Source organism: Triturus cristatus, chromosome 7, assembly GCF_964204655.1.
Source record: "Triturus cristatus chromosome 7, aTriCri1.1, whole genome shotgun sequence".
Lineage (NCBI taxonomy): Eukaryota > Metazoa > Chordata > Amphibia > Caudata > Salamandridae > Triturus > Triturus cristatus.
In genome coordinates, this window is record NC_140590.1 from 409493111 (window position 1) to 409507774 (window position 14664).

General features: G+C 42.0%; 1 protein-coding gene across 1 annotated transcript in view; it reads right to left on the reverse strand.

Moving 5' to 3' along the window:
- LOC146809809 (extracellular calcium-sensing receptor-like) overlaps positions 1-14664 on the reverse strand; it is a 77402-nt gene that overhangs the window by 39920 nt on the left and 22818 nt on the right. Inside the window, exon 2 of the mRNA XM_085614903.1 lies at positions 6356-7198. Coding sequence (XP_085471029.1) covers positions 6356-7198 — 843 coding nt within the window. The remainder of the gene's footprint in view (positions 1-6355; positions 7199-14664) is intronic.

Below are 14664 nucleotides of genomic sequence, written 5' to 3' on the forward strand. Positions count from 1 at the left end.
CTTTCATTTTGGAAGCATTACTCACTCCATATAGCTTCAACTCACTGTTCACTGGATGTTTCTGTGTAGTGGGCAGCAGATTGCAAGCTGAATTGTGAGCAGCACTCTGTCATGGGCAAAGGGCACCACTAAGATGTAATTCTGCTTCAGTTAGAGGAGACTTTACTTTGCTTTCTGAATGCTTGGGTATCAGGATTGTGGCAGAATCAATGTCCTCCCATAAAGTGCTGCATCCAACACTCCTCTTAGTTTTACATCAAGGTGGACTGAAAAGCATGTCTATATGAGTCACATTCTTTAGACAAAAGGATCAGTGATGATACCATGAGCATCTTAAGCTTCAATGCACTAGTCCAGATGGCATCTCTATACTGATTTTGGAAAAACTCTCCTGCTTAGCATGCATACATTAACTCAAAAAAGTTTGTGTATGTACAGTACAGCTCAGTGATTGGTGGTTGTGAGAAATAACTAATTGTAATAATGTATAAAAAGCCCATGGTAGCAATAAAGTAGATTGTAGAATATGGTTTATTAAGATTTAGTTACAAGTCAAGATGGCAAGTTTCACGTTAGTAAATAAGTATATCGAATATATGAAGTTTAGCGGATTAGCCCCACCATGAGCAGCCTCCCTGCTGCTAAGCCTGCACACTCTAACTGACACTCAGCACATCACCAGGCACCCGGGCATTCTATGACATCACCAAGCATTCAGCATTCCACTCACCACCAAGCATAGCAGCACTCACCCTGGCTGAGCAGTAGGGACGGTGAGCTAAGGAAAAGGTATGGCAACACTCTAGTCACAACCTATCTCCTTTCCTTAGGAAAACTATTGACAGAATGCAAAAAGCAAAGGCATGCATATAAACCAAACAGAAGAAAATAGGAGATGAAATATATTGCTCAATCATAAAATACATTAGATTTACAAATAATTCATAGAACATTGCTAATGCATAAAGGCTATAAAATCACGAAAAGAAGAGGTAGAATATTCCTAAGGCAAACAATACGTCCCAATCAATAAATACATTAAACTCTCACCCATCCCATTTCATAAGGGAACAAACTGATACAAGCATACCATTGTAGTGTAGTTCCTATATCCCTAATAGGCTCTGCACATTGGAATAACATACACTATAGATTTGACATAGGACTAAGGTCAGAATGTCTCTATCGAGTATATTAAACTTAATTACTTGTGTGTGCCAGCTAACTCAGAGGTCACTAGAAACTTCTTGAATATACAAGAAAGGATTAGTCTCTGACAACCGCATAAAGATGGCAACTTTGTTTCCCTTTAGAATCGGAACTTTCTCAGAATCGTGGAAACAATAGATAACAGTTTCACTCAATCAATCGCGCATGCTGCGTTTCTACAGAGTTGCACAGAAATAGGGAGATGGGCATTTCAATAAAAAGGTTTATTGAACAGTCTTATTTCTCATGCAAGAGATATGAATTGCTACAATCGTAAGACGGACTGCGAAGTACAATATGTACGAGGTTAGCAGTAAGATAAAATAATACTGCAATAGCATGGTTTGTAGCTATGACATATATGAATCAAAATACATACATAAATAACATAATGCTAAAATGTGATACTCACCTGATGCTTCTAAATTGTTCTACCCCAGTGTACCTAAACTAAGTGCAGTACGAGGTTTGAAGTAGGTGCTATTTCTAAAGTATAGCTAGCTATATTTTAGTTTAGCCAAGAGTTGCCAAAAGTTTCTCTTAGTTCTAGTCAGCTCCATACCTGAGAATGAGAGAGGTTAGAATCTCTTTTCTGGACTCGATAGTCTAACCCCCCGCAAGGGAAGTCAGAGAGCACTAGAGCTGGATTCTCTGCGAGGAGGATGGCAGCGTAAGGTCAGTGCATCAGGCTGGAACTCAATCTCCTTCCGAACTTGCCGTGGCAAACCCCGCGTAGTCAGGGTTGGATCGAATCCTCCGGGAACCGCAATTTTCCAGGGCAAGTGCTCGTATATTTATACCTTGAAGGTGTATAGGAATGTCAGTATTGACGTAAAAGTCGGGCAGAGGAACATCATGAATGAACCCCTAAGGAATAGATTATGCATACTTAATGAGTTCTTGGAGAAATCAATATTCAATCTGAGGGAAATTCCTAAAAGCTTAAGGGTCTGGTTTTCCAAGAATTCGTTGTGACGTGGATGGACTTATGTAGGTGTCCATGCCTGTATTTGGTTTGTATGGACAATGTCTAAATAAGGGCTGGATTTCTTTGTCCAAATAAGGGCAATGTGAATTGTACCTATATAAGGTCATAAATCTGGAAACCTATATACGGAATTTAAATCTGCACACAACACCGTGACCAGAAAGGACGTGGAGTCACATACAACACAAATCTCTGGCATCACACTTCACACTAAACCGAATACACAAACCTGCAACAGAGCACTCAAGCAGTTCAACTCAGCACTGGGGTACATCCAGCTCCACAAATCAGTACAGGGGTACTCCGAATCCCACAACTCAGTGCTAGGGTACTCACCCTACACGCCGTACTAAAGTACACAACCTTACAACTTAGCACTGGGGTGCGTCCAACCCTGCAACATGGTGCTAGGTTACTCACTACCCAACAGCTCTGTACTATGGTACTCACAACCCTACAACACAGCACTAGGGTACTCACCAACCTACAACTCAAAACCAGACGCACAATATTATTAAACACACAAGACAGCAAGTCAGAGTATGAGACTCAATAATGATTTGAGAAAGAGTAAATTCAACTGGCATGTAGCATAAATTTCAGCAGGCGAACCACGGAAGAATACTCCCCATACACCACCATAAAGGATAAACCATGAACAACCACACCATATAATTAGACTAACACACATAAGCATAAACAAGAACTGCTTATGGTGAGCGATCCCTCACCCGACATTCTTCTAAAATCACCAGCAGCAGGAGAGCAACTAAAATGAGCACCAATGTACTGGAATGATATGACCTCACTGGTATCCCCACACAGCTAACGAAAAATGAAGGCAAGGGATTCAGATAAGATATCCACGTGCACTGCTGGGATATCCTTACACGCGGTGTGACACAAGGAATCCAGCTGTGCTCCGCTCCAGTCAGTGTAGAATACTTCAACCACACGTTGCATCACATGACAGTTGAACAGCATCGCAAAAGCATAACCTGTGCATTCATGTGAGTCAGCGCATCTGTCTTTTACTTGTGCACTACTCGGAATGCGCAGCCTACACTGTGACTTCATGGAGTTTCGTTACAGCATGCAGGAAGGAGCCTCGCAAAGAACAGCACTTTCCACCGCCATTACGTGGACAGCACGGAACGAAATTGGTGTGGTAGCTCGTGGCCTCCCAAACTCGTAGTTACATGCTCAAGCTGAAAACCAATGGTAAGGCAAAGTCAAAGCTCATGTTTTTTAAAAACAGTAGCTCAGAATCACATCAAAGGTTTTGTAGGTCAAAGGCATTGCAAATATTTAAAAAACAAAAAACACAGACGTCGCAAAGTTTCAATGTGACCCAATACTGTCAATGATCACGTCGATTTTTAGGGATGTCCCTCTGCCAACTACCAGTCCAGATGAAAAGATAATGAAAGTATACAACCAATTGGATGCAGTTGCCTCACATGAATAGTAAAAAATAAACACCAGGGATGCCACATCCAATTTTCTTTTTTTTTTGTAGTGAGCACAAAGCAGAAAAACCTCCCACGCTTTGGGGTAATAACAAAACACTGCCCATATCTTTAGAAATGAATGCTGCCAGTTGCTCTTGCTGGCTCAGCAAGCAGGCCGTGTGTACACTTACATCAAATCCAAGTGTTCCACCACTTGTAGACGTCTGTTCAACACATCAAGGCATGCAGCATCACCACTTGTGGAAATCTGTTTCAGACTTGCTTACATGAGTTCTTGAAGGCCATGGATGACAAGAAGGTCAAACGCTCAAGCTGTCAAGGTGATGAGGGACACTGGTGCAGCTGACCAGGTCAGTGCTTTTTCTTCAAGTTTAATTTTGCTTAGTTCCAATTTCTTCAGTTGATTCCTTCGTTCCAGTTTCCTCAGCAGGTTCATATACAGTCTATCTTCCCCATCACAGAGGTTCTTTCCTCAAATCGTTGCCATTGTAATAATTTATAAGCAGTAGGGACTGTGAGCTAAAGAAAAGGTATGGCAACACTTAAGTCACAACACTAATGGAGGGAACTAATGGAGTGATGCATAGGCTGCAATTCATAATTAATAGGAAGATTCTGGATTGTCGAGAATAAGCACATAAGGAATTAGGAATTTAGGCATTAGGTTGTACATGTATGTTGTAATTGAGTTCTGAACATTAGGGTTATAGGTGATTGAGTGAGCATGAGAAAAAACATACAGAAATTCTTAACAAATAAAGCAGTACCGGGAACCAGATTGATGCGAATAAGAAATTGAACTGGCTGACCATATGCACAGGGCTCACGTGATTGGTTGCAACAGAGTTTCCTGATAGCTTATTGGTGAATAGAACAAGCCAATAATGACATGCATAGGCAATACTGTTGAAATAACGAGAGAAGACATAAATGGAAACTGCTATTAAAGACCTAGCGTACTTTTACATATTGCAACAACAGAACTAAATGGAAACCGCTATGGAAGACCTAGTGAATTTTTGCATCTAGCAACAATGGACATTTTTCCCTTCGGACGGATGTTTTTTGGGGGATGAACATTATTTGGAGGTTGTAATTTTGTAACACAAAATGTTTGTAAAGAAATTGTTTATGCATAATAACAGTGGACCTGAGAGAGACCTACATTGAACTAGGGGCCTGCTTAACAGAAGAGGCTAGATAGTTGAAGACATTTGTGTTTTGGGTTTTTTTGATTGGCTATTGCAGATATTTAAAGGGAAACAATAATGCCTCCCTCACATACAGGCCTTGAAAGGTGGAGTAGGCACGCCAGATATCAGATACCCTCTACAATAAGGGGAAGGGACTTTATGAAGGTGATTTTGTGGGTCTACTAGACTAATAAAGGCAGAGAGGGAATTACAATAATTTTTCCTGTGTGGCAGTTTGTACTGATTGTACATTTTGATAAGATTGGAAGACAAAGGTTAGAGACTCGAATGACTGTTTGGAAACAATGGAGGTGGCCATGAGGGAGGGCTTGAAGCTTTGGGAATGTTTTGAATAACTTGATATCACTGCACACTGTTGTAGGAAGATGGCAGACACTCTCAACCACCTTGAGGTAAAGAGATTTGAATGGGAGTTGATACATTTAAAGTAAGTTCCTGTAGAGTGGTGAGTGATATGGCGGTATGTAATAAAATTGAATTGTTTTTTCCAGTTTAGTGCACCAGCACATTTGGGAAATGCTTGTAGAGGGAAGACATACACTTCAGAAGAAGTATATCATGATGGAAGGAACTTAATAGCCAATATACATTTTGACTATAAAGTGCATATGTTAAAATTTGGTTGAAACAAAACAGTGGATAATGAAGTATTGTGCTTCTTTTTTCCATTTCTAACTTATGCAGGAGATTTCATTTTCAATGATCAGCATTGATCTGCAATAATGCAATCACCTTACATTGTACAAGCATGCAATGACTTATGATGACATTAATAGCAAGATACTGATGTTGTAAATACTGTATTGAGTTATTTTAAATGCAATGCTGATAGGAATAACAATTGGCAACACTAGAAAAAAAAATCGAATGACGGGATGTGGGGATTGAATCCGAGCATATCAATTTTCAAACACTTGTGATGTTTAATATTCTGTGCTCACAGTGGGTGTGGGTCTAGTGAAGATGGGATTAGGGTCCTAAAATATTAGAATATGATATGTATAGATAAAAGTAGAGGGAGTCGATAATGTGATTTATGTTTTTTTAAATATATCTTTTGTATATATTTGTTTCACAGCCCTGATGAAGTCCTTGAAGAAGAGCAAAACAAGTTGGCTGGGCTGGATGTTCTATTTGTGAAGAACAAAGTTTATTGAAGTCTCACCTCTACGTCTTTTTGTATGTTTAAGAACTAATCCAAGAATGTATTCACCCATCTGGATGGACTTTGTTATAAATTAACATTTGCGATGTTCATAATATTGCAATGTCCCAGAAATTATTTGGATGGCACACCCTAGTTCATTGTTTTTTTCCTTTATACTTTTGTGTTAACAGCCTTTGAATGGGGTGAGGTTGAGAAAAACAAATATGGTTTGCTCAATCCACCACTAGTTTGTGACCATTAGAGAAGAAATTAGGCTGAGGAGGACACGGCTAGAATACAAAACTGTACGTACAAAGATGCTTACTTCCCAAGGTTGAAACTGTAGAAATGTAGTGCATGTGTTAGCAGCTGGCAGAACCGTAGGCCTGCATGACAAGAGTTGGTGTAATCCATGGGCTACGGCATGCACTGCATTATACATGCTGTACACCACTCGATAATTGTAGATGTCATATGTAGTTGCATCAAGTGCAGTCACCACTTCTTCTCCAGTGCAGATTACAAGTTGTTCTCTTGTTCTGTTGCCATTTAAAGGTACTGAAGATGGAGTAGTTACTGGCCAGTGACAGCCAAAAACATTTTCCCAAAATGTGTGAATGAATATGTCTTCTTGATGTCTGTATGGATGAATCTGGGAAAGATAGTTACTAAATCCTGGAATCTCTCCACGGTGGACAGCAAATCCAATAGTGCCATGTAAACTGGGCCTCAGCTCTTTCTGGGAGAACACAGGAAATACCATCCAGCTGGTGCTGGCCACCCAGACTCTTCCTGTGATGTTCTCTCTCTGAAAAATCACCATTAAAGGTATTATTTGTGGCTTGTTAACATAGACAAAGATCACTTTTGCAGAGGATCTCCTCACAACCTGGACAAGCTGAAGTATCTTGGTAGTGGGGTTTTGGATTGGAAATAATTCAAAGAAATCAACACAAACACCATGTTTGACCAACTCCTCCATGAGTTTCCTGCCTCCGGTTAAACCATAGTCATTGTCCGAGGCAAGGATGCCGACCCACGTCCAACCAAAGTGCAGCACCAACTGTGCTAGGCCAACAGACTGGTAGTCATTGTTTGGGACAGTACGAAGAAAGGATGGAAACTGCATTTTATCACTGAGCACGGATACAGCAGAGGCATAGCTGATCTATAAAGAAAGGGAGCAATTATGATTATAAAAGGTATGACATACAGATAGGCATTGCAAGTGGTCTCCTACCCCCAGTCTCCCTCATCCTCCAGCCTCTCATTGCACCTGCCCCACCCACCCTTTCCCATACCCTTCTAATAGGTCCTGCTTCCAGCCTCTCCTTCTCATCTGAGCCCTCTTCGAAACAAAGTCTATCATCAGCTTGCAATCTCTCTCGGGGCTGCCACTTCTGCTCTCATTCCTCCTTAGCACTCCATTATCCCCTGGTACCAGCTGACTAACTTTGTCTTTTCCCCACTGCTCCAGACGTCATCTGCTCAAGGCTTCCCCTATCATTAGCCTACCCCCACCAAAGTCTGTTCCCTGCAAAAATAGGCTCCTCTTATGATCTTCTTGGTTTGCACTCCAGCTCTCCTCCTTCAATCTCTTCCTATGCCCCTATTGTTATTTGTCTTCAGCTACTTCATCTATCCTCTACCGACACTCTTACAAATGATTACCCAGCTACACCCTTTTTTAACACATCCCAGCTCGACTATTGTCATCACAGCATCTTCCAGCATCTCCCAGCCTTCATGGTCTCAAAAAAACACATCGTTCTCCTGGTCATTCCACAGCAATCTCATGATACTGGTCCTTTTCACAGCAACCCTTTTTGGATCTTGCCCTGATAGCAGGAGACCAGGCTTAAGTGGGGTATGAGATTTCTTGCAAAGCAAAACTACAGGTTTTCCATTTTATAAATTGTTTTCTTTGCGCAAATTCCTCCAGATAATTTCTGAAGGAATTTGTGTGGGGAAAAATGCCAGGTGCACATTTTTCTCAAATCAGAATCCAAAATCAGATGCAAGCATTATTTACACCAAACATTATATTAAGTATGGGGCATAGAAAGAGCATGTACATGCCTAAAAATATCTTTGTTTCAGTGGCAGACATTAACAGCAATCAGCCTAAGTTAGAATACACTGCTAAATATATTCTTGTTCTACTGACCACACCACTATTATGGTGTTTTCTCTTTTTATTATTGAGCTACTCTCAGGAGAAAATCCCCCAAATACAAACAAGCAATGACACAGCCAATAGGTCTGATATACAACTGAATATGCCAATATAAGGTTGAGTGGGGAGTGTGTGAGCATGTATGTTTTTGTGTGTGTGTGTGATTCTGGCGGTGGGAGAAAAGTTGAAGGTAAGAATGAGTTGATGATTGGATTAATAGATGCTTCCATTTATGCACTCACCCATCACCAATACACTTGACCATTCCTCTTTGCACTCTTCCATCCATTCATCCACCCATTGTCTCATTCTTGCATTCACCTTATCACCAGTTCTGGATACCACACACAACACACCAATCAATGTAAAGACAGTTTCAGTAATAAGCCAGACTGTTAGACTTGGCATCTTTTGGCATGTTCCCCCTGAGATTTTGATTTCTGCCCTCCCGGTGTTGACTCTGTTTGTGATGGCTTAGTGTCTCTGCTCACTTTTCTCACTGCTGATCAGTGGTAAAGTGCAAGTGCTCCTGTTGTAAACTGTGTTATGGATTGGAGTTTCCATGATTGGCATATTTGATTTACCTGTCAGCCCCTAGTAAAGTGCACTGAGTGTGCCAGAACCTGTAAATCAAATGCTGCTAGTGGGCTGCAGCACGGGATTGTGCCACCCACACAAGCAGCCTGTAAATGTAACTCTTGCCTACCATTGCAGAGCCTGTGTGAAGTCTGGGACTGCCATATCGACTTGGCAAGTGTACCCACTTGCCAGTCCCTAAACCTTCCATTTTCTTACATGTCAGTCACCCCTAAGGTAGGCCCAAGGTACCCCTGTGTGCAGGGTACAGTGTATGTGAAAGGTAAGGCATGCCCTGGTGTGTGTGGCATGTCCTGATAGTGAATTACTGCCAAGTCCGTTTTTAGGTCTCACCTAGCGTTGCAGCACTATTGCGCTGCCATCGCTTTTGCGAGGCATGCAGTATATTCTGTAGCATGGAAGCTTTGTGGAAGCTCCGCCCACTCTCTGCCCATTGGCTTTTGTCTTAAATGCTGCCTTCCGATTGGTTTGAGGCTTCTTAGTCCCTCCTCATTCGTCATTTGTATCCTTCCACGGCTACCGGGCCCTTTACTTCCAACAGTATTTTTCTTCCACTGCCTTCCCCCCTCCCCTCCCGCAGTCCGTGACTTCTCAGACCACACCAGCTCCCCCACTCCTGTTCGCGCCTTCTTCCCAACCCGCACTTCTGATTCTAATGCAATAGGTCTCGCGTAAATGCGAGTCCTATTGCATTTTCAATGCTTGCTTATAAAGTCCTTTCTGTACAAGGCGGATTTGATATCCCGGCATGCCTCTGTTCGCACTTGCGTCGTGCTGGTTTTTTAAAGAGCTTGCTATAGCTCCGTTGTCATCAAACCTATCACTGAGGAGGGGCTCTCTACAATCATCATTGCAGTCAATCCGGTAAACAAAGACGCCCTGCAGAGAACCTACTTTGTCGATCTTGCTGCCTCCTTGCACGGCGTCTCCACTGCAGAGCAGCAGGCAGCTCCCGTCCCTCTCTCCATCAGCACACGCCGAGATCCCCAATTAGCTGGAGGGAATACGGAAGAAGGGAAAATCAAAGCCTTTATTCCCTACTTCCTCAAAGAGGATATTGCTTTGTTGTAATTCTGGGCCACGGTGCCTGTTGTACCTAAATGCTCACTGAAAGCATTGGCAACAGGCCCTTGGCTGCTTGCCTTCGGCCATCAGTGCTAAATCACCCGACAGAGGCGCATATTTCATTCCCCTCTCCGTCATCACAATCCAAGGGGGAGAAAATTGATTATTTGTTATCTTTGCTTATTAGTGAGATCTAACAATTAATATAAAATAGATTTGCGCTGAGTAGGGGCATGCAGCTGGTGCCTGTCCCCGCGCGCTCGCAGAGGCCGTTCATCTGTGCGCGGCAATTAATGCTCTGGACCCGGAATTGGCAGGGTAGAAATTAAACGTTGCTGGCCTTTTGTCTCTTTGTTCATCATGTTCCCCATCAGCAATATAATTTTTTATAAATTTGATTTAAATCTTGTAGCTCGTGCAAGTCAGAAAGTAAAATGGACGCCACCAGCTGCTCACAGGGGCTGTGACAGAGCTTGCAAAGCTATGTTTAGGGAGATGAAAAGCAAACATGTGACTGAGATATGCCACGAACCATGCAGAAGAAACGCCATAAACGTAAAGATAATCAAACTCTTAAAATAATTAAGAAATCATTATTTTTGGAGCATGATTAAAAAATCGGAGTCTGGGCTCTGGAACGTAGACACAGAACAAGGAAGAGTTTTGTAGGAAGATACAGTTGTGAAGGCCTTCGACTGTACAGAAGGAGTTCTGTTACCCATTGGGGAGTAAGTTACGAATCTGAGGGGGAGAGAGCTACATTCATTGGTAGGGAACAAAAAATGAGTAGCGAGGAAAATAGAAGATGAGTATGATGAGCAACAACAAATGTCTTAGGAAGAGTGATGATATTTTGGCAAAAAGACCGAGTGGGTGCGTGAGAACAACACTAATGCAATGCTTAATTTGAGCCAGTGGGTTCAGGTGCTGGGCATTGGCACTTGATTGTCAGCACCAGGAAGTATGACAGTCTGCTACATGGTGGTGCCGGATATCTAATTTAGAGATGAGCACAGTTGTATATTTGCTCAATATACAGTAGGCTAACAGTGGATTAACAATCGCAGAGTTTGCCCATGACCTGGTACATACAGGAAACAATACCACATGACAAAGTATGTTTAAAGTTACCCTATGAGCAATATGCTGGTCAGTTTAGGCATTTGTCTTACTAATTTGTTTAAATTAGGCTATTACTTTGATATGTTCACAGCTATGCATATTGTGTAGCTAAATCTTGCCTGAATGAGATTGTAGTCCGTAAGGCAAAAAAATAATTCTAGTGGAGGTCTGGCAATCTGAACAAAATTGAGGGCACTATTGTAGCTCAAATTGTTCTACCTTTTAAGATATATTGACAACAATGATATTGTGTATAATGGGGAAAAGGTTCAATTAAATTATGCATATATAATACATTGGAGCTTACAATCCCTGTGTAAAAGCCTGCCCCTAATCTTCTCATTACAGTACGGCTGTGACTCTCTGGCCACTTGTCATAATAAATGACGTAGTTGCTCAAGGACATGGGACATCACTGTAGCTGCAGTTTAAACAAGGAAAGGAGAGATTTATGACATAATGTAAATGTGTGCTTATAGTTCATTCGAGGTGAAAGAGAATATCTCTACTTGCTGCTATTTATTCTGAGACACAGTAATTTGTTAATCTTATTAATAAATGACTCTGATGTCTTTTTGCAACTACTATTTTTGCAATAAATTACTAACTTCTCATTGGTGTTTTAATTTTGCTCTACGGATTCTGCTCTTATTCTTTTATGTCTGCAACCATACTATATCTTTCATATTGAAGAGCAAGTCACCAAAAATATAGGTGATGTGAGGGAAAAATGCTCAAGTGACAATGTATTACAAGGAACAACCCTCTGCAGTACATTAAAGGAATAATGCATGTTAACCTGAAATTCCATGAACTTATAAAAGAATACAGACCTCAGCCTTGTTCCACTGTATGGTCACTGACCTCTAGGCAATATCCTTATAATGTATGGCAGGGGAACTTTATTCCATACAAATGTGTCCGCTAAAATGTTTTTATCACACAGCATATATACTCCCACTTGCAGAGTTGACCCCAATTACATAATGAACATATCAATGGTGGCTAGTAAGCTTTGATAGTGACGTGGCATAATAGTTATCCAGAAGCTAGCGAACAAGCCAAGCCCAAGTATGGCAAAACCATGCCATCGATGACACCAATGGGCCCAAGGATGGCAGAATCATGCCATCTATGGCATCAGTAGGCCAACATTCACACAATACAATATGGTCAGCTTTGTGCTGATTCCCTAAATATTGCAAAATGTACCACCAATATCCTGGGCCAAGCATTTGCCAAGGAAGGGTGCTAAAGCCCCATGCATGACTCTAATATGCCTAAAAATGCCATGAATACGCCAGTTCCATTATTTCACCAAGGAGTAGGCATGAGCGGCTGACACAAGAACCCATATTAAATGTTATTGAATAAATATCACTGGATGCTGATCCCATGTCATGAGGGAGATATTTAGCCAGTCCTGCTTTTAAAAAAACACCAAGCATGCTGGAATAAGAAAGTCCGTATTTATAATGGAACAGTAAAACAATACCGCTCTGCATGCATATTGCCTCAGTTGGAAAAACTAGGAATAGTTGAAAGTTCACATTCAATGCTGCCATTTACAATGTCAAAAGGTAATATGTCTGTATATAAGCAAGTCAGACATCAAGATACAATGATAAACATGCAACAGGGCTAGCAGTTTTAAAAGATGTGGGGCCAGATGTAGGACCATTACTTTTTGTGAGTCACTAATTGCGCTTTTTTGCGACTCACAATTAGAGATACCCAACATGAAATGTACTAATGTGTCTCAGACACATTTAGCGACTACCAATGGGGGTCGCAAATGACCTGCCTCATTAATATTCATGAGGCAGGTCACAAATTGACCCCCTATTGGAAATGAGCGATAACACAGGGAGGGTGGCCTGCTGGGGACAGCAAACCACCAAGGCTCTGCTTGCTTTAAAATGAAGCAATTGTTTATTTTCGGGCTGTGCATTCGAGACCACTTGTATAAACTTTAGAATATACTTATATGTGTATGTACTTTGTGGGCTCTGGAGATCAGCCCTAGAACTTGTCTGCTTCGATTAGGTACTTTCTTTTCTGTTCAATTGCCTCTATTTAACTGTCTTGATAGAAAACGACCAGTAGAGGTCAGTAAAATACCAGAATTGCTTTCCGCTGAGGGACTTTCTTTTTTAAATTTTTCTGGCAACTGCCTCTATTTAACTTTCTTGATAGAAAACGACCAGCAGAGGTCAGTAAAATACCAGAATCACTTTAGCATTCTCTTAAATTCCAGTCCATAGAAATTGTCTTCCATGAGCACACATAGACAATAAAAAAAAATCAAATCTTGTATTTTCAATGATATGACCACCGAAGGCCCTGATTTTATATTAAAAACAGAGCTTTGGACTGTACCATTTCCCACTGAAAGGCAATATATCTGTCCATGTGTTCCCATACCTGGCGTGTCACACAGTTTGGTGTTTACTTTCCCTCCATGTTAAAGAACAGTTGATGTTTCAGAACCCAGGCTAATGTGCTGAATAGCTTAATACATATAAGGTCCCAAAGGTGAGACCGATTGCATTGCAAATGCTTGTTCACTATTGCAAGACTACCTGTTCCCATAGGACAGAATGGGGAGTTTGTTTATAACATCTTATAAACATGACTGGAACTGGGAACTACGTAGAAACATTTGAGTATGCCTGAACTCAGACTCTAAAGATGCATCTTTTGGTGAAGGTAATTTTTACATTCTGTGTTTGAAAATTCCACTTTTAGAAAGTAGGTATTTTCTTGCTCAGCCATCCAGTAGGCCTCTGCTGGGGTTTTGGATTGACAGTCTGGGTTTTGGATGACAGGGGCTGGGGAGGAGCTGTGGTTCCAGATAGTCTAGTCGGGTCAGAAAAAAGAGCTGAATACACCTCGGCTGCATTTAGAGTAGGGGGAGGAGATTTCCTTTCACCTGAATGGGCCTGGTCTGCCTCTGACAATGCTTTCTCCACCTCCTGCCAGGAAGCCACACCAGAGACGGCAGAACTGGTTCTGGCTGGGCACAGACACTCTCTGCCTGAGAGGGCAAAGGATTATGGGCTATAAAAAGTGGGGCCCAAACCCCTGATCTTTAGAACTCTTTTGGACCAAGAAGACTGCCAAGAAGAAGAGCTGGAGAAGCTGTGAGGAGGAACTTTATTGTGTGCTTTGCTTTGTTGGCTTGCAGTGGCTACTTCTGTCTTGGGCAGTGAAAGGACTGGACTTGAACTTTCTGCCACTTCTTTTCTTTGAGCATCTCCAAGGGCTTGAGGTAGAGTTTGCCCCCTGTTCAGAAGTCTCTGGAACAGCAAGGTTCTCCTGCCCTCAGCACTGGGAACTTTGTGATTTGTGCTGCAACGGAAGAAAAAGCAACCCGACGCCATCTACGACGGCGGAGCTAACTTCGTGTCCTGAAGGCACCGCAGAGGGCACCGCCAAAACGCCACGCCGCCACCCTGGTCTCATGACGATGCCATCTGATGCAGCCAGCGAGCCGATGCTTGCACCCCGACCTGTGGGCACCGCACTCCGCACCACCTTGCTTCACAACGCCACCTTGGTATCCCTGAGGACGCCGTTTCATGCCAACATCAACGCCACTGCTTGCACCGTGGTTCAAGGACACCTCTCGTAAGTTACATGATGCACCGTCCTCATTCCGCACCGCAGCCTTG